Below are 23,279 nucleotides of genomic sequence, written 5' to 3'. Positions count from 1 at the left end.
AGAGATACTGGCCTTTGGCATCCAGTGTCCACACACACACAGAGATACTGGCCTTTGGCATCCAGTGTCCACACACACACAGAGATACTGGCCTTTGGCATCCAGTGTCCACACACACACAGAGATACTGGCCTTTGGCATCCAGTGTCCACACACACAGAGATACTGGCCTTTGGCATCCAGTGTCTCCACACACACACACACACACACACAGAGATGCTGGCCTTTGGCATCCAGTGTCCACACACACACACAGAGATGCTGGCCTTTGGCATCCAGTGTCCACACACACAGATACTGGCCTTTGGCATCCAGTGTCCACACACACAGATACTGGCCTTTGGCATCCAGTGTCTCCACACACACACACACACAGAGATACTGGCCTTTGGCATCCAGTGTCTCCACACACACACACACAGAGATACTGGCCTTTGGCATCCAGTGTCTCCACACACACACACAGAGATGCTGGCCTTTGGCATCCAGTGTCCACACACACACACAGAGATGCTGGCCTTTGGCATCCAGTGTCTCCACACACACAGATACTGGCCTTTGGCATCCAGTGTCTCCACACACACACACACAGAGATACTGGCCTTTGGCATCCAGTGTCTCAACACATACACACAGAGAGATACTGGCCTTTGGCATCCAGTGTCTCCACACACACACACAGAGAGATACTGGCCTTTGGCATCCAGTGTCTCCACACACACACACAGAAAGATACTGGCCTTTGGCATCCAGTGTCTCCACACACACACACACAGAGATACTGGCCTTTGGCATCCAGTGTCCACACACACACACACACACATAGAGATACTGGCCTTTGGCATCCAGTGTCTCCACACACACACACACAGAGATACTGGCCTTTGGCATCCAGTGTCTCCACACACACACACAGAGAGATACTGGCCTTTGGCATCCAGTGTCTCCACACACACACACACAGAGATACTGGCCTTTGGCATCCAGTGTCCACACACACACACACACACACACACACACACACACACACACACACATAGAGATACTGGCCCTTGGCATCCAGTGTCCACACACACACACACAGAGATACTGGCCTTTGGCATCCAGTGTCCACACACACACACACAGAGATACTGGCCTTTGGCATCCAGTGTCCACACACACACAGAGATACTGGCCTTTGGCATCCAGTGTCCACACACACACACAGAGATACTGGCCTTTGGCATCCAGTGTCCACACACACACAGAGATACTGGCCTTTGGCATCCAGTGTCCACACACACACACAGAGATACTGGCCTTTGGCATCCAGTGTCCACACACACACAGAGATACTGGCCTTTGGCATCCAGTGTCTCCACACACACACACACACACAGAGATGCTGGCCTTTGGCATCCAGTGTCCACACACACACACAGAGATGCTGGCCTTTGGCATCCAGTGTCCACACACACAGATACTGGCCTTTGGCATCCAGTGTCTCCACACACACACACACAGATACTGGCCTTTGGCATCCAGTGTCTCCACACACACACACACAGAGATACTGGCCTTTGGCATCCAGTGTCTCCACACACACACACACACAGAGATACTGGCCTTTGGCATCCAGTGTCCACACACACACACAGAGATGCTGGCCTTTGGCATCCAGTGTCCACACACACACACAGAGATGCTGGCCTTTGGCATCCAGTGTCCACACACACAGATACTGGCCTTTGGCATCCAGTGTCTCCACACACACACACACAGAGATACTGGCCTTTGGCATCCAGTGTCTCCACACACACACACAGAGAGATACTGGCCTTTGGCATCCAGTGTCTCCACACACACACACACATAGAGATACTGGCCCTTGGCATCCAGTGTCCACACACACACAGAGATACTGGCCTTTGGCATCCAGTGTCCACACACACACACAGAGATACTGGCCTTTGGCATCCAGTGTCCACACACACACAGAGATACTGGCCTTTGGCATCCAGTGTCCACACACACACACAGATACTGGCCTTTGGCATCCAGTGTCCACACACACACAGAGATACTGGCCTTTGGCATCCAGTGTCTCCACACACACACACACACACACACAGAGATGCTGGCCTTTGGCATCCAGTGTCCACACACACACAGAGATACTGGCCTTTGGCATCCAGTGTCCACACACACACAGAGATACTGGCCTTTGGCATCCAGTGTCCACACACACACAGAGATACTGGCCTTTGGCATCCAGTGTCCACACACACACAGAGATACTGGCCTTTGGCATCCAGTGTCCACACACACACACAGAGATACTGGCCTTTGGCATCCAGTGTCCACACACACACACAGAGATACTGGCCTTTGGCATCCAGTGTCCACACACACACAGAGATACTGGCCTTTGGCATCCAGTGTCTACACACACACACACAGCCAGTTTGTGGTGGAACGCCTTTAATTTCCTCACTGAATCCCGGCTGCGGTCCCCGCGAGACTCAGCTATTTTGATGAATGCCATTATAAAAACAGCTCTGCTCTCAGCCTAATTATGTTTTCCCTCTCTCACTATTTCTCTCCCCCCTCTCTCTCCCTAACATCAGTTTACTGGCCTAGTTGAAAGTGAAGTCAGGAGTTTGGGCTGCTCCCTGTTTGACTTGATTCACTTCCCTCCAGCTCTGTTTGGGTTGTTGCCGTCAACCTGCTGCTCCGGCCGGCCTCTGGAGTTGTGGAACACTGGTATGGTGCAGTTTTGTGCGATCTAGATTGAGTGTTTGTGCACGTGTGGATACTTCTACATGGGGTCTAACTGGAGAGGAAAGGCCTGACATTCCAGATAGGGTTGCAGTGTCCTTCCCCCAAATGCAGACAGGACCCTCCTCTCTCTCTCCCTCCCTCTCTCTCTCTCTCTCTGACAAGCTTCCATTTGTCTCCAATCATCTTCATCCCACCGGTCCCTCCTCTCTCGTCCCGTTGTCATTCCTGTCCTCCCATTATGGCCATTACGGGCCGCTCATGTGGCCGCCGGACTCTTTGAGGATCTCGTTCCATGGTGACCCGGCCCATCTCCGCGGTAACCCTAGACCGTCCCCGGGGAATGCAGCATTTCCCTTCCTTTTTGTCTGGCCCATGTTGAGTAGCGCTCGGGGGGGGGGGGGGGGCAGGTTGAGTTGCACTTTTTCTTTCTGGTGCGTGGAGGGAGGTGGTGTGTGTTAATATTAAGCTGGCTGTGAAAGGAGGCCCTGTGAAAATGTCTTGGATTTTGGAGCAATGTAGCAGGGGAGTGGGTTGGGGATGGAGCTACAGAAAGATATTGAGTTACCAAAAAACTTCCTGGTAGCGCGGTTAAGCTGGTGTGGGTACGTGTGTGGTCATGATATCTCTATCAACCACTGGAGCCTAGACAGGACAGACGGACTGAGTGTGGAGGTGTGAAGTGACTGGCACAATAAGGAGCCAGGCCAACAGAGTACAACAAAGGTGGTACATCTGTCACCTGTACACCCCAGAGGGTTGGCAGCACCTCCCTCAAGTGTGTGTGTGTCTTTGTGTGCATGCGAATGTTCTCTTCCTGTTTTCCGTCTCTCCTTAGACTCTGAGCTAAAGGAGCTGCGTGAGGAAACGCTGGCACTCCTGATGGCCTCTGAGCTGGTGACCCCTGGAGGCCCCTCTGCTGTGTGTGGCCCCTCAGGCCCCCCCGGCACCACCCAGTATCTCCTCAGCCTGGCACGCCTGGCACTCAGCGCCAGTGTGGAGAGCCCACTGCTGTGGGGCATGGAGGATGGCAACACATCGCGAGGACCCCTGCTCCTGGGGTGTCTGCTGCAGTGCCCGCACTACGAAGTCCGTGAGCTGGCCCTGGGAGAGGTCCTGAGGAGGCTGGAAAGAGAGAGGGATGAAGGGAAGGGGGAGGGGGAGAGAAGCTCTCACTGGCCCCAGGAGACCATCATCTCAAACCTCACTACCCTGGCCCTGCATGAGGCCCATCCCCAGTCTCTGGCCAAGGTAAGACACCATGGGGAGGGCCACTAGGACCAGAGTTTTTTCCCTCATGTCTGGTCATGTTTTAAGCATAAACTCCAGGGCTCTTAAACATGTTGAATGGGTTATTTGGTAGTTGGTCATGTAGCTGGTGTTTTATGAAGCCAGGGGGGGGGGATCAAACCTACAACTCCACCCATCTCAATTGTGTTCAACCTCCCTCTCCCCAGTGACAAACTCAAGACAATTATAACAAATCGATTACATGTAGAAATCTGGTTTCCTTATTATTGTGAGAGAGTCTTCATACGCCAAGAGAACCTCTCTCCCCCTCCCTCCCTCCCTCCTCGGTCCCTCTAAGGTTTGGTAAATTTCCACTCCTCCACCAGGCAGAACCTCCTGCACCACGGTGGAGGTTTAAGTGAAAAGGCAGCCTGTTTGTCCCAGCTAAAATCATATTTCAATTCCTCATAAACACTGGACAGCCATCCATTACCCAAATCTTTGCCCTGCCATTTTTATCATTAAGCTGTGTAAGAGTTTACAGGACTTGTCACTACTGGAAATGGTGTGTGCATGCGCGTGTTTGTGTGTTTCATTGAAAGCTGTTTTATTGCCCAGCCGTTAATGTTTAACCAGCCGGTCCGTTAAGCCACATCTCTCCGCGCCAAGGACACCGTTTCCATGGCTAGCCCTCTGCTCCAGTAAAGCATTCTGGAAGGAAACACTGCGTTTGGGCCTGACTTCCTCTGTGGGTTGGATCTGTTGGCCTTTAAAAGAGCGGGAGCAGGGCATTCCGCTTCCTGTGAGACGGACCTGCAATCCTCCTCAGCCCAGACTCTCACTTTACAGCTTTAGAGTGCTTTAAAAGTATCAGACGGAACTGCTATTTGCTGAGTAAGGTGTGTGTGTGTGTGCGGGGGGGGGGGAAAAATTCCACTATTCGAAATCGGATCTTCAAAATACATGTTCAGTTACTTTTACTTAGTGTTTTAACCTGAGCACTGCTGCGCGAGGGTGAGGCTGGCGCTCTAATGCTGCAGCTACGGAGGTGGCGGGGACATGGGAGCAAGCAGACAGGCAGAATGTAATGCTATTCCATCTTTCATTGCATTAGTGAACTCTCGCTCCAATTGCGAGCCTCTTTGCTACTTTGATTGGCCAAGCTACACACATCGTCTTCACACACTGTTGCTGTTATTTTGGCCCATTCCTCCATGCAGATCTCCTCTGGAGCAGTGATGTTTTGGGGCTGTTGCTGGGCAACCAGGACTTTCAACTCCCTCCAAAGATTTTCTATGGGGTTGAGATCTGGAGACTAGCTAGGCCACTTCAGGACCTTGAAATGCTTCTTACGAAGCCACTCCTTCGTTGCCCGGGCGGTGTTTGGGATCATTGTCATGCTGAAAGACCCAGCCACGTTTAATCTTCAATGCCCTTGCTGATGGAAGGTTTTCACTCAAAATCTCACGATACATGGCCCCATTCATTCTTTCCTTTCCATGGATCAGTCGTCCTGGTCCCTTTGCAGAAAAACAGCCCCAAAGTATGATGTTTCCACCCCCATGCTTCACAGTAGGTATGGTGTTCTTTGGATGCATCTCAGCATTCTTTGTCCTCCAAACACGACGAGTTGAGTTTTTACCAAAAAGTTATATTTTAGTTTCATCTGACCATATGACATTCTCCCAATCATCTTCTGGATCATCCAAATGCTCTCTAGCAAACTTCAGACGGGCCTGGACATGTATTGGCTTAAGCAGGGGGACACGTCTGGCACTGCAGGATTTGAGTCCCTGGCGGCGTAGTGTGTTACTGATGGTAGGCTTTGTTACTTTGGTCCCAGCTCTCTGCAGGTCATTCACTAGGTCCCCCCGTGTGGTTCTGGGATTTTTGCTCACCGTTCTTGTGATAATTTTGACCCCACGGGGTGAGATCTTGTGTGGAGCCCCAGATCGAGGGAGATTATCAGCGGTCTTGTATGTCTTCCATTTCCTAATAATTGCTCCCACAGTTGATTTCTTCAAACCAAGCTGCTTACCTATTGCAGATTCAGTCTTCCCAGCCTGGTGCAGGTCTACAATTTTGTTTCTAGTGTCCTTTGACAGCTCTTTGGTCTTGGCCATAGTGGAGTTTGGAGTGTGACTGTTTGAGGTTGTGGACAGGTGTCTTTTATACTGATAACAAGTTCAAACAGGTGCCATTAATACAGGTAACGAGTGGAGGACAGAAGAGCCTCTCACAGGTCTGTGAGAGCCAGAAATCTTGCTTGTTTGTAGGTGACAAAATATTTATTTTCCACCATAATTTGCAAATAAATTCATTAAAAATCCTACAATGTGATTTTCTGTATTTTTCTCATTTTGCCTGTCATTGTTGAAGTGTACCTATGATGAAAATTACAGGCCTCATCTTTTTAAGTGGGAGAACTTGCACAATTGGTGGCTGACTAAATACTTTTTTGCCCCCTGTATGTGTCAGTGTCACATGGATATTTTCATTTCATTTAGAAAAATCCGTTTCAGTGTTAAAATAGGCCTATAAAGGGCCTCCTGGGTGGCACTGCATCGCAGTGCTTGAGGCCCCGCTACAGACCCAGGTTCAATCCCAAGCTGTGTCATGACTGGGAGTCGCAAAGAGCGGCGCACAATTGGCCCAGTGTCGTCCGGGTTAGGGGAGGGTTTGGCCGGAGGGGTCCTAGTTGGCTCATCGCCCTCTTGCGACTCCTTGTGGCGGGCCGGGTGCCTGCAGGCTGACTTTGGTCGTCAGCTGAACGGTGTTTCCTCTGACACGTTGGTGCAGCTGGCTTCCGGGTTAAGCGGGTGGATGTTAAGAAGCGCGGTTAGGCGGATCATGTTTCAGAGGACGCATGACTCGACCTTCACCTCTCCTTAGCCCGTTGTGAGTTGCAGCGATGAGACGAGATCAGAACTGTATTTGGGAGAAAAAAGGGTTAAAATTAAAAATAATAAACATAAAAATGAACACAAGTACTCACACTAACGTCTGTTCAGATATTTAAATATTTAAATAACCATGCAAATCCCTAGTGTGTGTGCGTGTGTGTCAGGGAGGTTGTGAGCTTGTCTGTTGCTGTGTGTGTTTTAGGAGTGTGTGATTTCAGTGCATGGTGAGACACGAACCCATTAAAGGGGGGGGTAGTAAAAATGAAAAGCCATGGAGCAGCAGAGACCAGAGGCTAAAAATCGTTTTTACTTTAATATTTGTCTGAGACAGCAGCACTGTCACAAGCTGAGGGCCACAGAAGCCGTAGAACCTGCTCACGTCCCGTCCAGACTGACACCCACTCTCACCGCTATCCCTCTAACCCATACAGGGATCGTTTGAAAGCTTCAATAAGAGCTCCATGCTTTAAAAATAAATGATCATCAAAGAAATATGCAGAAGGAATGTCAACAGGTGTTGGGGTTTCTGAGGGAAAACAACTCCCTCAACTTCCTCCCTCGACTCGCTCGGCTGATCCCTCAGGTTGAGGTGGGACTGGAGGAAGGTAGATAGAGTCAGGTACTGGAAAGTGGATAAGGGGAAAGGGAGAGAAGGACAGACAGATCTAGCAATGAGGCAGAGAGTGAGCGAAAGGGATGAAAGCCAGAGAGACACAGAGGTACAGGATGTGTGTGTGTGTGTGTCAGCTGTGTGCCCGTGGTTTGGGTTAGCTGGGAGGATCTGAACGTCCAGAGGGGTAAAAATATCTCCAGGGCAGAGTGCCAACTCACACAGGACAGACACCAGAGCTGTGGGCCTGAAGCTAGGACCCAGTAGTTCATGTTCAAGACTAGACATTAGTCAGGAAAAAATCCTGCTCTCACTTAACCTCTATTTATTTTATTTAACTAGGCAAGTCTGTTAAGAACAAATTCTTATTTACAGTGGCGGCCTACCCCGGCCAAACCCGGACGACGCTGGGCCAATTGTGCGCCGCTCTATGGGACTCCCGGTCATGACACAGCCTGGGATTGAACCAGTAATTTCCATGACTTGTATTCAATTATTAGTAATCGAATACAAACCTTGAATCGAGTATTTTAATACTCAGATGTGGTGCTGCTCAGTCCTCTTACTCTATTTCTCTCCTTTCCTTCTCTTTCTCACTCTCCCCGCTCCATCCCTCTTTCCTCAGGTGCTGCAGGTGCTGTCTGTCCTCAGCGTGAACTCTGACCTGCTGTGGAGGGACAGTCTGCGGAATCTGACCCAGACAGAGGTCCTGGAACGGGTTCTCACTCTGGCTGAAGGCTTTGCCCACAGGTGAGCCCAGCCACCAAGGGCCTGAAACATCAATACACTATTATCCTTTTCACACTACTGAGTCAAGCCAATCAAACCCAGGCTGGCCTGGTTGCTCATCCACCACCACAGTTGTTGAAGCCATGCTTGTAAGGCAATGTGGAAAACCAGCACAGTAATGGTTCAGGTCAGCGGACTCGGCACGCTAGTGTGAATCAGGTCTACCTGCACAGTCCTTCACAAAAGTCGAGTTTAGGATGGGTTAGGATCTCCGTCAGTAAGCCTCAGCACGTCCACAACACTGAGTCATTGAGTGCTTTCTCTTCTTATCCTATCAGCCTAAGATTCCATTACTTTCAATAACAGGCATAGTGCTCTTGAACTTCTCCCAGTCCAGCCTGTGAGACGTTGTGACATAGTTCACACTCTCTTCCAGCTGTGCAGTGCCTTGCAAAAGTATTCATACCCCTTGGATTTCTTCACATTTTATTGTTAGAAAGTGGGATTACAATGGATTTAATTGTACATTTTTGTCAACAATCTACACAAAAAAATACCTTAGAATTAAACGCACACGTTTGCAGATGTAGTTGCAGTGTATGGGGGGGGCAGGTAGCTGACTAGTGGTGGCTATTTGACAGCCTGATGGTCTGGTGGTAGATGCTATTGGCCAGTCTGTTTGTTGTAGACATGATGCTCCTGTACTGCCCACGTCTGAGTGATGGAAGCAGGAAGAACAGGCCGTGGCTGAAGTCCCTGACGATCTGCTTGGCTTTTCTGCGACACCTGGTGTTGTAGGTGTCCCGGAGGGTAGGCAGTGTTCGGATGAGCGTACAACGCTCTGTAGTACCTTGCAGGCAGTGGAGTCGCTGTCTCCTCTAGCAGCGATTTACAGCTGTGAGTTTTCTTAGATAAGTCTCTAAGAGCTTTACATACCTGGATTGTGTAAAATTAGCCCGTTCTTTTCATAATTCTTCAAGCTCTATCAAGATGTTGGGGATTATGGCTAGACAGCAAAAAAAAAGTATTGCCATAGATGTTAAAGCAGATTTAAGTCAAAACTGTAACTCAGAAACATTGTCTTCTTGGTAAGCAACAACTGTAGATTTGGCCTTGTTGTAGGTTATTGTCCTGCTCAAAGGTGAATTTGTCTCCCAGTGTCTGGTATAAAGCAGACTGAAGCAGGTTTTCCTCTCGGATTTTGCATGTGCTTAGCGCCTCCCCATTTTCTTTTTATCCTGAAAAACACACTATTTGCCGACGTCAAGCATACTCATACCATGATGCAGCCACAACAATGCTTGACAATAAGGAGGTAGTTACTCAGTGATGGGTTGTTGGATATGCCCCAAGCATAAGCTTTGCATTTAAGATTTTAAAAAATTGTATTCCTTTGCTGTTTTTTTTGTTTGTTGCAGTATTACTTTAGTGCCTTGTTGCAAACAAGATGCACGTTTTTGAATATTTGTATTCTGTATATTTGTTTTCTTTTCACTCTGTCATTTACGTCGTTATTGTGGAGCCACTACAATGTTGTTCATCCAGCCTCCGTTTTAAAATCACCAATTTTGGTGAGGTAACATCCTGAGCAGTTTCATTGCTGTCCTGTAGCTCTGTTCAGAATAAATGCTATATTTGATGTGTCTGGGTGGTTTAATACATAGACCATAGCATAATTAACTCGACCAAGATTGAATGCACAAACATTAGGAATTCTTTCCATGACATAGACTGACCAGGTGACTCCAGGTGCAAGCTATTATCCCTTATTTGATGTCACTTGTTCAATCAGTGTAGATGAAGGGGAGGAGAAGAGTTAAAGAAGGGATTTTAAAGCCTTGACAGTTGAGACATGGATTGTGTATGTGTGCTATTCAGAGGGTGAATGGGCAAGACAAGAGTGAAGTGCCTTTGAACTGGGTATGGTAGTAGGTGCCAGGTGCACCAGTTTGAGTGTGTCAAGAACTGCAACGCTGCTGGGTTTTTCACGGTCAACTGTTCCCCGTGTGTATCAAGAATGGTGCACCACGCAAAACACGTCCAGACAACTTGAAACAACTGTTGGAAGCGTTGGAGTAAACATGGACCATCATCCCTGTAGAAGGCTTTCGACAACCTTGTAGTCCATGCCCCGATGAATTAAGTCTGTTCTCGGGGCAAAGGAGGTACAAATCAATATTAGGAAGGTGTTCCGAATGTGTTGTACACTCATTGTATTCGATGTCTGATTTTATTATTGTTAACCATCTACCAATCACCATCTTTATGAAGCTTTTGAAAAGCTCCCTGGTGTTTGTAGCTGAGTCTGTTTTTTAAAATAAATACTTGACTAAGGGACCTTACAGATGAGGTACAGAGGAAGGATTAGGCATTTAAAAATCATGTCAACCCTTATTATTTCACACAGCGAGTAAATATAACTTATGTGATTTCTTAAGCCAAATGTTACTCATGAACTAATTTAGGCTTGCCTGAATAAAGGGGTTGACTATTTTAGTTATCAAATTTGTATTCATCTTTAAAAATATATATTTTTAAAGTAGATTGTTGACAAAAAAATGACAAATCAATTTTAATCCCACTTTGTAACACAATAACATTGAAGAAATCCAAGGGATCTGAATACTTTTGTAAGGCACTGTATGTTATGAGGAGGTTGGGAAATAGAGGGAGGTGAGGAAACCTTAGGAATGACCTCAAAATGGCCGCTGGTAATGGGGCCCTGTCCTCAAATCGAATGTTATTTGTCACATGCTTTGTAAACAACAGATCTGGACTAGCAGTGAAAACCGGCTGCCAAAACAGCCCTAAGCCATCCATGATTGATGTACAGGCTTTAATGGAGAGGTGGGAGAACAGTAGGTGAGGTGCAGCCTCCCTCCTTTCCCTCTTCTCCCTGTCCGTCTATGAAAGGACCCACATACCTGTGGTTGTGAGGATGCCACTCGTGTATTCAGAGCCAAAGCCTTGGATTAAGGAGATAGATTTACCCAGCACTCCCTTCACTCCGGGTCTTATGTTAGCTGCCCAACTGGCCCGTGCACTTGGCGACAGGTGTGGAGATCTGTCCGACTGTGTGTGTTCATCCGTGTGTGTGTGTGCGCGTTGACGTGTTTAACTCTACTTGTGGGGACCAGTCCCCACAAGAATAGTAAATGAACAACATTTTTACCAACTGACAACATTTTGTTTGTCCCCACAAGGTCAAATGCTATTTCTAAGGGGTTTAGGGTTAAGGTCAGAATTTGGGTTAGGTTTTGGGGTTGGTGGTTAGGGAAAATAGGATTTTGAATGGGACTGAATTGTGTCCCCCTCCCAGTACCTGTGGGACACCCCACACCTCTGTGTACACACACACACACACACACACACACACACACACACACACACACACACACACACACACACACACACACACACACACACACACACTGTTTTAACAGTGAGAGAATGAGAGTGGAGAATAAGGATTGGATTACAAAGACTTGCCTCCTCTAAAGAAAAATATATATAATAAAATGGCCAGGCCACAATCTGTACGAAGCATGTTGTCGCTGACGGACAGCGACTGTTGTGGATTGGGTCAAGATCATCAAGTTCCCTGGCATCCACATCACTAAGGACTTAACATTGTCCACACACACCCACACAGTCGTGAAGAGGGCACAGCAGCACCACTTTCCCCTCAGGAGTCTGAAAAGATTTGGCACGGACCCTCGGATCCTCAAAAAGTTATACAGCTGCACCAACAAGAGCATCTTGTTGACCTTTGACCGCAAAGAACTACAGAGGGAGGTGCTGGCTACCCAGTACATCACTGGGGCCGAGCTCCCTGTCATCCAGGACCTCTATATCATGTGGTGTCAGAGGGAGGCCAGAAAAACTGTCAAAGACGCCAGCCACCCAAGCCATGGACTTTTCACTCTGCTACCGTCTGGCAAATGGTACCGGAGCATCGGTTCTCGGACCAACAGGCTCCGAGACAGCTTCTACCCCCAGAGCCATACTACTGCTAAATAGTCAATTAATGATACCCAAATAATCTGCACTGACTATCTTGCAGTGACGCACATTCAATAGAGTGCATTCTGAAAGTATTCAGACACCTTTTTCCACATTTTGTTACGTTACATTACAACCTTATTCTAAAATTGATTAAATCGTTTTCTCATCAATCTACTACACACACTACCCCATAATGACAAAGACAAAACCTCTTTTTAAACATTTTATCTTTTTTTTTTTTAAATACGACATTCCTTATTTACATAAGTATTCAGACACTTTTCTATGAGACTCGAATTTGAGCTCGGGTGCATCCTGTTTCCATTGATCATCCTTGCTGTTTCTGTAACTTGACTAGAGTCCAACTGTGGTAAATTCAATTTATGGGCACACACCGGTCTGTATAAGGTTCCACAGTTGACAGTCCATGTCTGAGCAAAAACCAAGCCATGAGGTCGGAAGGAATTGTCCGTAGAGCTCCGAGACAGGATTGTGTCGAGGCACAGATCTGGGGAAGGGTACCAAAAAATGGCTGCAGCATTGAAGGTCCCCAAGAACACAATGGCCTTCATCATTCTTAAATGGAAGAAGTTTGGAACTAGTAAGACTCTTCCAAGAGCTGGCCCACTGGCCAAATTGAGCAATCGGGGAGAAGGGTCTTGGTCAGGGAGGTGACCAATCAACAAATGTGTTTTTAAAACCCCTTTTTTACATCAGCCGGTGTCACAAAGTGCTTGCTGTACAGAAACCCAGCCTAAAACCTCAAACAGCAAACAATGCAGATGTAGAACCAAGAACTCTGACAGAGCTCCAGAGTTCCTCTGTGGAGATGGTTGTCCTTCTGGAAGGTTCTCCCATCTCTGCAGTACTCCACCAATCAGGCATTTACAGTAGGGTGGCCAGACAGAAGCAACCCCTCAGTAAAAGGCACATGACAGCTCACTTGGAGTTAGCCAAAAGGCACCTAAAGACTCTGACCATGAGAAACGAGATTTTCTGGTCTGATGAAACCTAGATTGAACTCTATGGCCTGAATGCCGAGTGTCACATCTGGAGAAACCTGGCACCATCCCTACGGTGAAGCATGGTGGTGGTAGCATCATGCTGTGGGGATGTTTTTCAGGGACTAGGAGACTAGTTAGGATTGAGGGAAAGATGAACAGAGCAAAGTACAGAGAGATCCTTGATGAAAACCTGCTCCAGAGTGCTCAGGACCTCAAACTGGAGTGAATGCAGGAGTGGCTTCAGGACAAGTCTCTGAATGTCCTTGAGTGGCACAGCCAGAGTCCGGACTTGAACCCGATCGATCGAACATCTTTGGAGAGACCTGAAAATAGCTGTTCAGCGGTCACACTGTCAATCCAACCTGACAAACTTTAGAGAATCTGCAGAGAAGAATGGGAGAAACTCCTCAAATTCAGGTGTGCCAAGCTTGTAGCGTCATACCCAAGAAGATTTGAGGCTATAATCGCTGCCAAAGGTGCTAAAACAAAGTACTGAGAAGGGTCTGAATACTGTAACTGTGATATTTCTGGTTAAAAAATTTTTTTAAATACTTTTGCCAAAACTCCAGTATAGATTTGGCCTTGTGTTTTAGCTTATTGTCCTGCTTATAATAGTGGCACTGAAGGGGATGGCTGCCGTTTTACGGGCTCCTAACCAACTGTGTAATTTTGTTCGTTTTTTCCCGCATTGTTTTTAACTAATTTTGTACATAATGTTGCTGTGACCGTCTGCTATGACCGAAACAAGCTGGGCATGATTGAAAGGTGAATTAACCTCCCAGTGTCTGGTGGAAAGCAGACTGAACCAGGTTATCCTCTAAGATTTTGCCTGTACTTAGCTCCATTCCATGTTTTATTTATTCTGAAACTCCTTAACGATTACAAGCACACCCATAACATGATGCAACCTGGAGATTGGTAGTGTACTGTATTGGATTTGCCCTCAAACATAAATTTTGTATTCAGGACAAAAGTTTAATTGCTTTGCCACATTTTTTGTAGTATTACTTTAGTGCTTTGTTGCAAACAATATGCATGTTTTGGAATATTTGTATTCTGTACAGGCTTCCTTTTCACTCCGTCATTTGGGTTAGTATTGTGGAGTAGCTATAATATTGTTGATCCATCCAGTTTTCTCATCACAGCCATTCAACTCTGTTTTAAAATCACTGTGGTGAAATCCCTTGTTTCCTTCCTCTCTGGCAACTGAGTTAGAAAGGACACCTGTATCTTTTAGTGACTGGGTGTATTGATACACCATCCAAGTGTAATAAATAACTTCACCATGCTGAAAGGGATATTCAATGTCTGCTTGTTTTTGAATTTACCAATAGGTGCCCTTTGCGAGGCATTGGAAAACAACCCTGGTATTTGTGGTGGAATCTGTTTGAAATTCACTGCTTGACTGAGGGACCTGACAGATAGTTGTGTGGGGGGGTACAGCTATAAGGTATTCATTCAAAAATAATGTTTAATACTGTTATTGCTCACAAAGTGTGTCCATGCATCTTATTATGTGACTTAAGCTCATTTTTACTCCTGAACTTATTTAGGCCATAACAAAGGGGTATACTTGGAATACTTGACTCAAGACATTACAGCTTTTCATTATTTATTAATTTGTAAAAAAAAATATATAAAAAAAATACAAATAAAATAGTATTCCATTTTGACGTTGTGGGGTATTGTGTGTAGGCCATTTTAAATTCAGGCTGTAACACAAAGGTTTGAGTTTATTTGATTTTTACAGGGACAGTGCACATTAATCAACGTTTCAGTAAAAGTGCCGGTTTTAGCCAGCCGGCTAATTTTTCAACCGCAGTCCCTGGGCAGGAAATTAAAAACAATTACAATATAAACCATCATTGAGCAGCTACAGGACAAGCAAGACATAGCATACAGACAGAGCAACATAGGACAAGCAAGACATGGCATACAGACAGAGCAACATAGGACAAGCAAGACGTAGCATACAGACACACCAACGGAACAAAAAGCAGCAAGACAAAATTCATAAAAGCAACAGTTTCCACACCTCACAAGCTACAGACAACAGACAACCTGGAAAGCGGCAATACACAGCTAGGGATTATGTTCACAAAGCTGATTGACCTTTAGCCATGTCTTCAAGCATTTTGTGAAAGTGTGATATGTGGTGCAGTTATGTGTGTCTGATGGCAGTGTATTCCAGACATGGGAAGCTCTCACAGAGAAAGCAGATTTACTAAAGGTGCTTTTCCTTAAGGGAACTATACAGTCACCTCTCATGGCAGACCTTGTGGATCTGCTGCCATATGTTTGGGTTTTCTGTTTAACAAAAGTACTGAGTGGAGGGGGAGCCAGGCCATTTTAGGATCTTGAATACAAGACATGCGTCGGTGTATTGCACAAGATTTTCCCAATTCAGGAGCTCATGCTTTCTGAGGATATAATAGTGATGATGGCTATTGGGCTTCCTATCAAGCACTTTGAGAGCCTGATTGTAGACAGACTGAATAGGTTTTAATGTTGTACAGCAATCTTGGGCCCAACTAGTCGAGCAGTATGTTAAGTGGTTGAATATCATAGATTTGAAGTACAGTTTTGCTACCTCTAGTCAAACAATTTCGTATAAATCGGAAATTAGCTAGGTTGAATTTGGATGACCTTTTTTTGAATCTGAATTACCTTTTTCACATGCTTTTTAAAAGAGAGGTTGGAATCAAGTATGATGCCAAGGTACTTAAAATCAGATACCACCTGGAGCTTCTCCCCTGACACATAGACATCTGGCTCAGTAGCATCTGTTGCCCTCTTTGTGAAGAACATGCAAACTGTTTTTCACATTGAGATGCAAACATGAGTCACTGAGCCACTTTGTAACCTGGACCATTACAGTAGTGAGTTCCTGTGCAGCTTGTTGTTTGCTCTTTGCATGCACATATATAACTGTATCTGCATACATTATTATCATAGCTAAGAGTGGGCGACAGCTCATTGCTCACTCTGACACACTGAGTTCTGCCATCAAGGCCTCGGGGGAAAAGTTGAAGTTGGACAATTTTGTGATGAGAATCTCATGGTTAACAGTATCAAAAGCCTTCCTTAGGTCCAGAAACACAGCCCCAACAACGCCCCCTTTGTCCATCTTGGACTTCACATTTTCCAGAAGAAAACAGTTGGCCATTTCTGTGGAGTGTTTCGCTCTGAGGCCAAACTGCATGGAGTGTAATGTGAAGGGGCTGTTGTTGAGGTGGGCAATCCGTTGTTCTGCTACGCACTTTTCAACAACCTTTGACACCACAGGTGTTACTCACGTCAGCAGGGTCATTAAGATGGCCATTTATTATGGTAGACTTCGATACCCTTGGAAACACCCTGAGACCAATAGTTGTGTTGGTGACCTTAGAAATGGGGCCAATGAGTGACTCTTTGTAGTTTTTAAGAAAGGTAGAGTCCAGCCCAAACACATCTTTGGCTTTAGAGTTCTTTAGTGAGCTAATCACCTTGTTCACCTTTGACTCAGAAACCTCCCTTATGATGAAGACAGGTTGAGCGTCATTTACTAGCACTGAGCCCAAGAAACCAGTGGAGGGGTTCTGTGTCAGTACCCTGACAGAGTCAATAAAGTAGGAATTGAAGGCTATTGCTATTTCGACTGCATCCTGTGTTTGTTATTCACCATGATTTCTAGTCTTTTTGCAGTGTTACTATGGTCTTTCCCTGTTTCACTTTTTTAGATTCTCCCAGATCAATTTAGAATTTCCCTTTGCTTCACCAATTATGTTCATAAAAAAGTTTGCCTTGGTCTGTCTGATTTCTCAACATGGTAAACCTACGTCTGTCCTGCTCTAATTTGGGTCTTAGGGCTATTTTTGGAGCATAATCACGTTTTTTATCAATTTCCAGATTTCTCCAAGGAAGAATGCTCTTCTGGCCAGATTTGGATTTGATTTTCTTTAGGAAACTATTTATTGTGGATAGATAAACCTGACTCAGCTTCCACGTCTGTATAGGACAAGAGATCATTCCAGTTAATTCCCTTAATTGCGTTTTCAAAATAGTTTAATTCACTCTTAGGTATTCTTCGTTGATCCGGCTTTCTAACAGTAGAGGTTAAACCTGCTCTTAGACAGCTTTCTGGCTACAAGTGCAGATGGAGAAAGTCAAGGGGTGTGAATACTTTTTGAAGGCACTCTATCTAACTCAAATACTTCATACCTCTGCACATTGAATGGTAATGCAACAATTCCAAAGATTTTACTAAGTTAGTTCATATAAGGAAATCAGTCAATTTAAATAAATGTATCCGGCCCCTATCTATGGCGTTCACGACTGGGAATACAGAACTTTTTTTTTGGTGTGACCACCATTTGCCTCATCCAGCGTGACACATCTCCTTAGCTTAGAGTTGATCAGGCTGTTGATTGTGGCCTGTGGGATGTTGTCCAACTCCTCTTCAGTGGCTGTGTGAATTTGCTGCATATTGGCGGGAACTGGAACACATTGTCGTACACGTCGATCTAGATCATCCCCAATGTCTATGCTGTCCATGGAAGAACTGGGACATTTTCAGCCTCCGGGAATTGTGTACAGATCCTTGTGACATGGGGCTGTGCATTATCATGCTGAAACATGAGGATCTCGTCACGGCATCTCGATGCATTCAAATTGCCGTAGACAAAATGCAATTGTATTTGTTCTCCGTAGCTTATGCCAGCCCATATCATAACCCCACCACCACCATTGGGCACTCTGTTCCCAACATTAACATCCGCAAACAGCTCGCCCACACAACGCCATACACGTAGTCTGCCATACACGTGGTCTGCGGTTGTGAGGCTTGTAGGACGTACTGCCAAATTCTATAAAATGACATTGGAGGTGGCTTATGGTAGAAAAATAAACATTAAATTCTCTGGCAACAGCTCTGGTGGACATTCCTGTAGTCAGCATGTCAATTGCCCGCTCCTTCAAAACATTAGACATCTGTGGCAATGTGTTGTGTGACACAACTGCACATCTTTAAAGTGGCCTTTTATTGTCCCCAGCACAAGGTGCACCTGTGTAATGATCATGCTGTTTTAATCAGCTTCTTGATATGCCACACCTGAGAGAAATAAGCTTTTTGTGCATGTGAAATATTTCTCTGATCTTGAGACATGGACCAACACTTTACATGCTGTGTTTTATATTTTTGTTCAGGGTCTTATTTTATTCCTCTTGTGTTACTATTTTATGATTTATTTTTAAACAGTGTCGTTGGGAAGGGCTCTTAAGCAACCATTTCCTGGTGAAGTCTGCATCAGTTGTATTCCGCGCATGTGTCACATATTTGATACGTTAGCTCTGTGTGAATGTTTTTACACACAGCTTTATTGAATGGTGTTGTGTAGGGGCTCATTTTCTTTGTGCAGTGTGTTACTCCAGTATTGAGTAGATAAAAATCTCACACTGTCCTTGTGTTTTACTGTTGTGTGTGTTGTATTCCAGTGTGGAGTTGCACTGTGCTTCCCTGACCCTGGCCTCTAGATTGGTGGTGCACCTAGTACACAGTGACCCTCAGGTAAGAACCACCAATGATCCAGCTGGGAAATTGTGTGCGTTTACCATGCCCTGCAGTGACATAAGTTTTGTCTATGTTTATGTCCTTCTCCGATCAGGGTGTGGCTGCAGTAGCGTGTCTGGGGCGCTGGGGGGCGCTGGTGTCTCAGTCCTGCGGTGTGGAGCAAAATGCAGAGGTCAAGATGATGGCTGCAGAGGTACTGGTCAACGCCACACCCACCTTATTGACCAGCCCCAACCTACCATTGGGTGAGTAGGTCTATATAGAAGTTGAATGTATTTGTGGGAGCTACAGTAGTTTGTTTTTGGTTTGTGTTGGTATTTTCTGGTTGTGATTTTAAGGACACAGCCACAAAGATTGTGTGTATGAAAATTACAGGTAGACAATGCTTTTTAAAATTTTAATTGGAGTCATCCGCGGAAGGATGCTGGACAACGGTGATTATTGTCCGCCCAAAAAAACTTTGTGCATATGCAACCCGTCCATAAAAGAAAAATCGATAAGTTGAACTTTAAGGCAGAAACGGACTGTGACGAATGCGAATGTAGTTTAATACATTTTCATACATCTCTCTGTGTCCTAATGAAGTTTTGATTGTGCCAGGTGTGTCCCACACAGTGTCTCTGTGGAGAGGTCTGTTCACTCTACTGCAGGACGAGGACCAGGATGTCCGAGACAGAGCTGCTGACTTCATCTCTAACCTCCCTACACACCTACTGAACCCAGGTACGCTCACCACCTCAGCACAGACACGCACACACTGAAACACACACAAGGGCTGCTTAACCAAATTCCATCTGATTCGAAATCGAACATTTTAGTGCTCGAGTAGCACTACATTCAGCTGCTACATCATGTTTAGTTAGTGCTTGTGGATGTGTTGTAAATACTTTAGATATAGAGGTCATATACAGTTACCCCATAATCTTTCTATTACCGTCTCTGTCACAGTGTCAAACACACACACATGTTGGGGAGGGGCACTGACGCTGTTTCTCGCTAAGATTGGGGAGGGTTCCCGGAATGAGGGGTGCTAAATCTAGTTTGGCAGGGGGGGGTTACTCCGGTGCTGGGTATCATTTGTGTGTGTGGTGATTCGTCATAGCTCTGAAGCGTTTGTTCTTTGTTTTGCAAAGTATTTTGTGACTCCAGCTCTTGGGACATGGATGCGCTCTCAAACTTGAAAAGGAGAGCTGCACGCTCTAGGAGTTCAGATGCAGTCATTTAATAACCTAATATCCAACGTTTCGACAGACAGGCTGTCTTCATCAGGTGAAACGTTGGATACTAGGTTATTAAATGATTGCATCTCAGCTCCTAGAGTGTATGGCTCTCCTTTCGTCTTTCAAGTGTTTTACTCTGCTAGCCAGCACCTCGCCTAAACAGGTGTGCGTTTCATTCGCCTCCAGATTGCGTTCTCAAACTAACACACACGCTGCCCCACTCACTGAAATATGAGACCGCTCAAAAACACCCCTTTTGTCGCGCAAGCAGGCACTCACAGCACCAGAGTTTTGACTAGGGTTTGGAACTGAACTTATTTTCCAATTAGTTCGCTGTGAACAGAACCACTTTTTTTGTTGTTCAGTTCCACTTTTCCGTCCAGCAGAATAAAGTTCTCAACTGGTTCAAAACAAAACTAGCAGTTTATATTATTCCTTTCTGTTCTTTTTTAAAACGTCTCAATGTTTTATTTTATTTCACATTTATCCCAACTTGAAATGACTTCACCAGTCGATAGAGCAGCTTTATGGAACAGGCAAGCTATGTACATGCATTGGCGAGACAAGTGTAGTGTAGGGTGCGACATGCTGCTGAAATCTTTGCATGTGAGGAGAGCGCTGGCAATCTGTTGTTATGACATGCATTATCTGAATTAGGCCTACGGATTAGTGGCTTCTATGAAGGAACTTTGAATGTCTTTTAATTTCAGAGAATTGTCTTAACATTGGACCAGCGCTAGCCCTTGATCATGACTCTCAGTTCCATTACATTACACATAATGCCTCCTAGAGTTCGAGAGCTAGACCAGAGCTAGCTAACAACCTAGCTAGGTAACAAGCTTGTGTGTGCAGAGTGGCACCAAAATAAAAATAAAAACATCTTACAATTTTGTAGTTAATAACTCCAATAACGTGGTAACTGTTAAAGTGATCATGCAAGAGAAGCCGGTGTTTGGAGGATATATTGTCACGGGTGTTAGGCCCAATATATCCAGCCAACACAGACTTCGAGGGTATTATCAATTTTATACAACGGGTTACTATTCAAATAATGTTATTTTGGTGAATTTATTCATACTATACTATTTAATCCTTTCACAAGTCAGAGACACGACCCAGTCGTTCGTTCTAAATGTTCAATTGCCATACTGGCTGGCAACATTCTTTTCCCTTGCTCGCTAGGCAGCCAAATACGGCTTACTTAGTCATGTCAAACAATGCAGCCAGAATAACAGCAAAGTAGCCGCATTAGTTTAAGCTGTTTTCTAGTGACATTTATTTGGTAACAAGCTTGTGTGTGCAGAGTGGCACCAAAAGTCAAATTAAAACATTTTACCATTTTGTAGTTACATCCATAACAATGATCTAATGATGCGTGATTTCGCATGGTATAGAAAATGTGCTCTCTCGTCAGGAGACTGTTGTTCAGAAGATCTAGCCAACAACACAGCAAACACAATCACTTCAAACTGAAGCTGGAAAGACTGCAAACTATATGCATTTAATTGTACCCGTTTTCTATTGACATTTCATTGTTTATATCCATAAAATGATCCCAGCTGATTCATGATTTCGACTGGCTGTCTGTCTCATCCCGTCTCCCGACACGTTCATTACTATGGATCAGTTGGCGACCGAATTTCAATATTGAAACAATGTTGCAAATGTTGGCCAGACGGCAAGGTTTATACAAATCTCCGTGGTAGCCGGCTAGTGTTGGTATGATAGAAGCTGTTTTTCAGTCTCTTGATGCATCTGTACTGACCTCGCCTTCTGGATGATAGTGGGGTGAACAGGCCTTTGTTAATGTCCTTGATGATCTTTTTGACCTTCCTGTGACATTGGGTGCTGTAGTTGTCCTGGAGGTCGGGCAGTGTGCCCCTGGTGATGCGTTGGGCAGACTGCACCACCCTCTGGAGAGCCCTGCGGTTGCGGGCGGTGCAGTTGCCGTACCAGGCAGTGATACTTACAATTGTGAGTTTGTGAGGGTCTTAGGGGCCAAGGCAAACGAGATCCTACCGTCCTAGGGAGCGGGCCGTATCGGTGGCGCTGTGTTATCCTCAAAGTGGGCGACGGTGTTTAGCTTGTCCGGGAGCAAGACGCCAGTGTCCGCGACGTGGCTGGTTTTCCCTTTGTAATCTGGGATTGTCTGTAGACCCCGCCCACATACTTCTCGTGTCTGAGCCGTTGAATTGCGCCTCCACTTTGTCTCTGTACCCACATTTTGCCTGTTTGATTGTCTTACGGAGGGAATAACTACACTGTTTGTATTCAACCATGTTCCCAGTTACCTTGCCATGGTTAAATGCCTTGGTTCGCACTTTCAGTTTTGTGCAAATGCTGCCATTTATCCAAAGTTTCTGGTTTGTGTAGGTTTTAATAGTCACCGTGGGAACAACATCCCCTATACACTTTCTGATGATCTCAGTCACCGTGTCCATGTATACATCAATGTTATTCTCAGAGGCTACCCGGAACCTATCCCAGTCCGCATGATCAAAACAATCTTGAAGCATTGATTCCGATTGGTCAAACCAGCGCTGAATAAACCTTAGCACGGGTACTTCTTGTTTGAGTTTTTGCCTAATAGGAAGTGAGGAACAAAATGGAGTCTTGATCTGATTTGCCGAAGTGAGAGCGGGGGAAGGCCTTGTAGACATCTCGAAAGGGTGATAACCCCCCCCCCCCACTGCTTTTCTAGTGTTTTTCCAGAGCGAAAACTACAGTCAATGTGTTGCTAGAACTTCTGTAGTGTTTTCCTCATTTGCTTTGTTAAAATCCCCAGCTACAATAAATGCGGCCTCAGGATATGTGGTTTTGTTTGCATAAAGTCTAGTGTAGTTCCTTGAGGGACGTTGTGGTATCGGCTTGAGTGGGAATATACACGGCTGTGACTATAACCGAAGATAATTCTCTTGGGTGGTAATACATTGATTGTGAGGTATTCTAGGTCGGGTGAACAAAAGGACTTGAGTTTGTATGTTATCACACCATGAGTAGTTAATGATGGAACATACACCACCACCTTTCTTCTTCCCGGAGAGTTTTTAAAATATTTCTGTCTGCGCAATGAACTGAGAATCCAGCTGGCTGTATGGACGGGGACAGTTTATCCCGAGAGAGCCATGATTCTGTTTAACAGAGCATGTTACAGTCCCTGATGTCTCTCTGGAAGGAGATCCTCGCCCTGAGCTCATCTACTTTATTGTCCAGAGACTGAATTAGCAAGTAATATACTCTGAAGCGGTGGATGGTGTGCACGCCTCCTGA

At 45.6% G+C, this 23,279-nt stretch overlaps 1 protein-coding gene across 1 annotated transcript in view; it reads left to right on the top strand.

The window, feature by feature from the left end:
- thada (THADA armadillo repeat containing) overlaps positions 1–23,279 on the top strand; it is a 121,990-nt gene that overhangs the window by 78,601 nt on the left and 20,110 nt on the right. Inside the window, exons 32-36 of the mRNA XM_046358893.1 lie at positions 3,599–4,011; positions 8,129–8,253; positions 18,714–18,786; positions 18,884–19,034; positions 19,390–19,512. Coding sequence (XP_046214849.1) covers positions 3,599–4,011; positions 8,129–8,253; positions 18,714–18,786; positions 18,884–19,034; positions 19,390–19,512 — 885 coding nt within the window. The remainder of the gene's footprint in view (positions 1–3,598; positions 4,012–8,128; positions 8,254–18,713; positions 18,787–18,883; positions 19,035–19,389; positions 19,513–23,279) is intronic.

The sequence above is a fragment of the Oncorhynchus gorbuscha genome, linkage group LG08 (genome assembly GCF_021184085.1).
Source record: "Oncorhynchus gorbuscha isolate QuinsamMale2020 ecotype Even-year linkage group LG08, OgorEven_v1.0, whole genome shotgun sequence".
In the NCBI taxonomy this organism is placed as follows: Eukaryota; Metazoa; Chordata; class Actinopteri; order Salmoniformes; family Salmonidae; genus Oncorhynchus; species Oncorhynchus gorbuscha.
The sequence above is the reverse complement of the archived record's forward strand: the minus strand, read 5'-3'. Positions and strand labels throughout refer to the sequence as shown.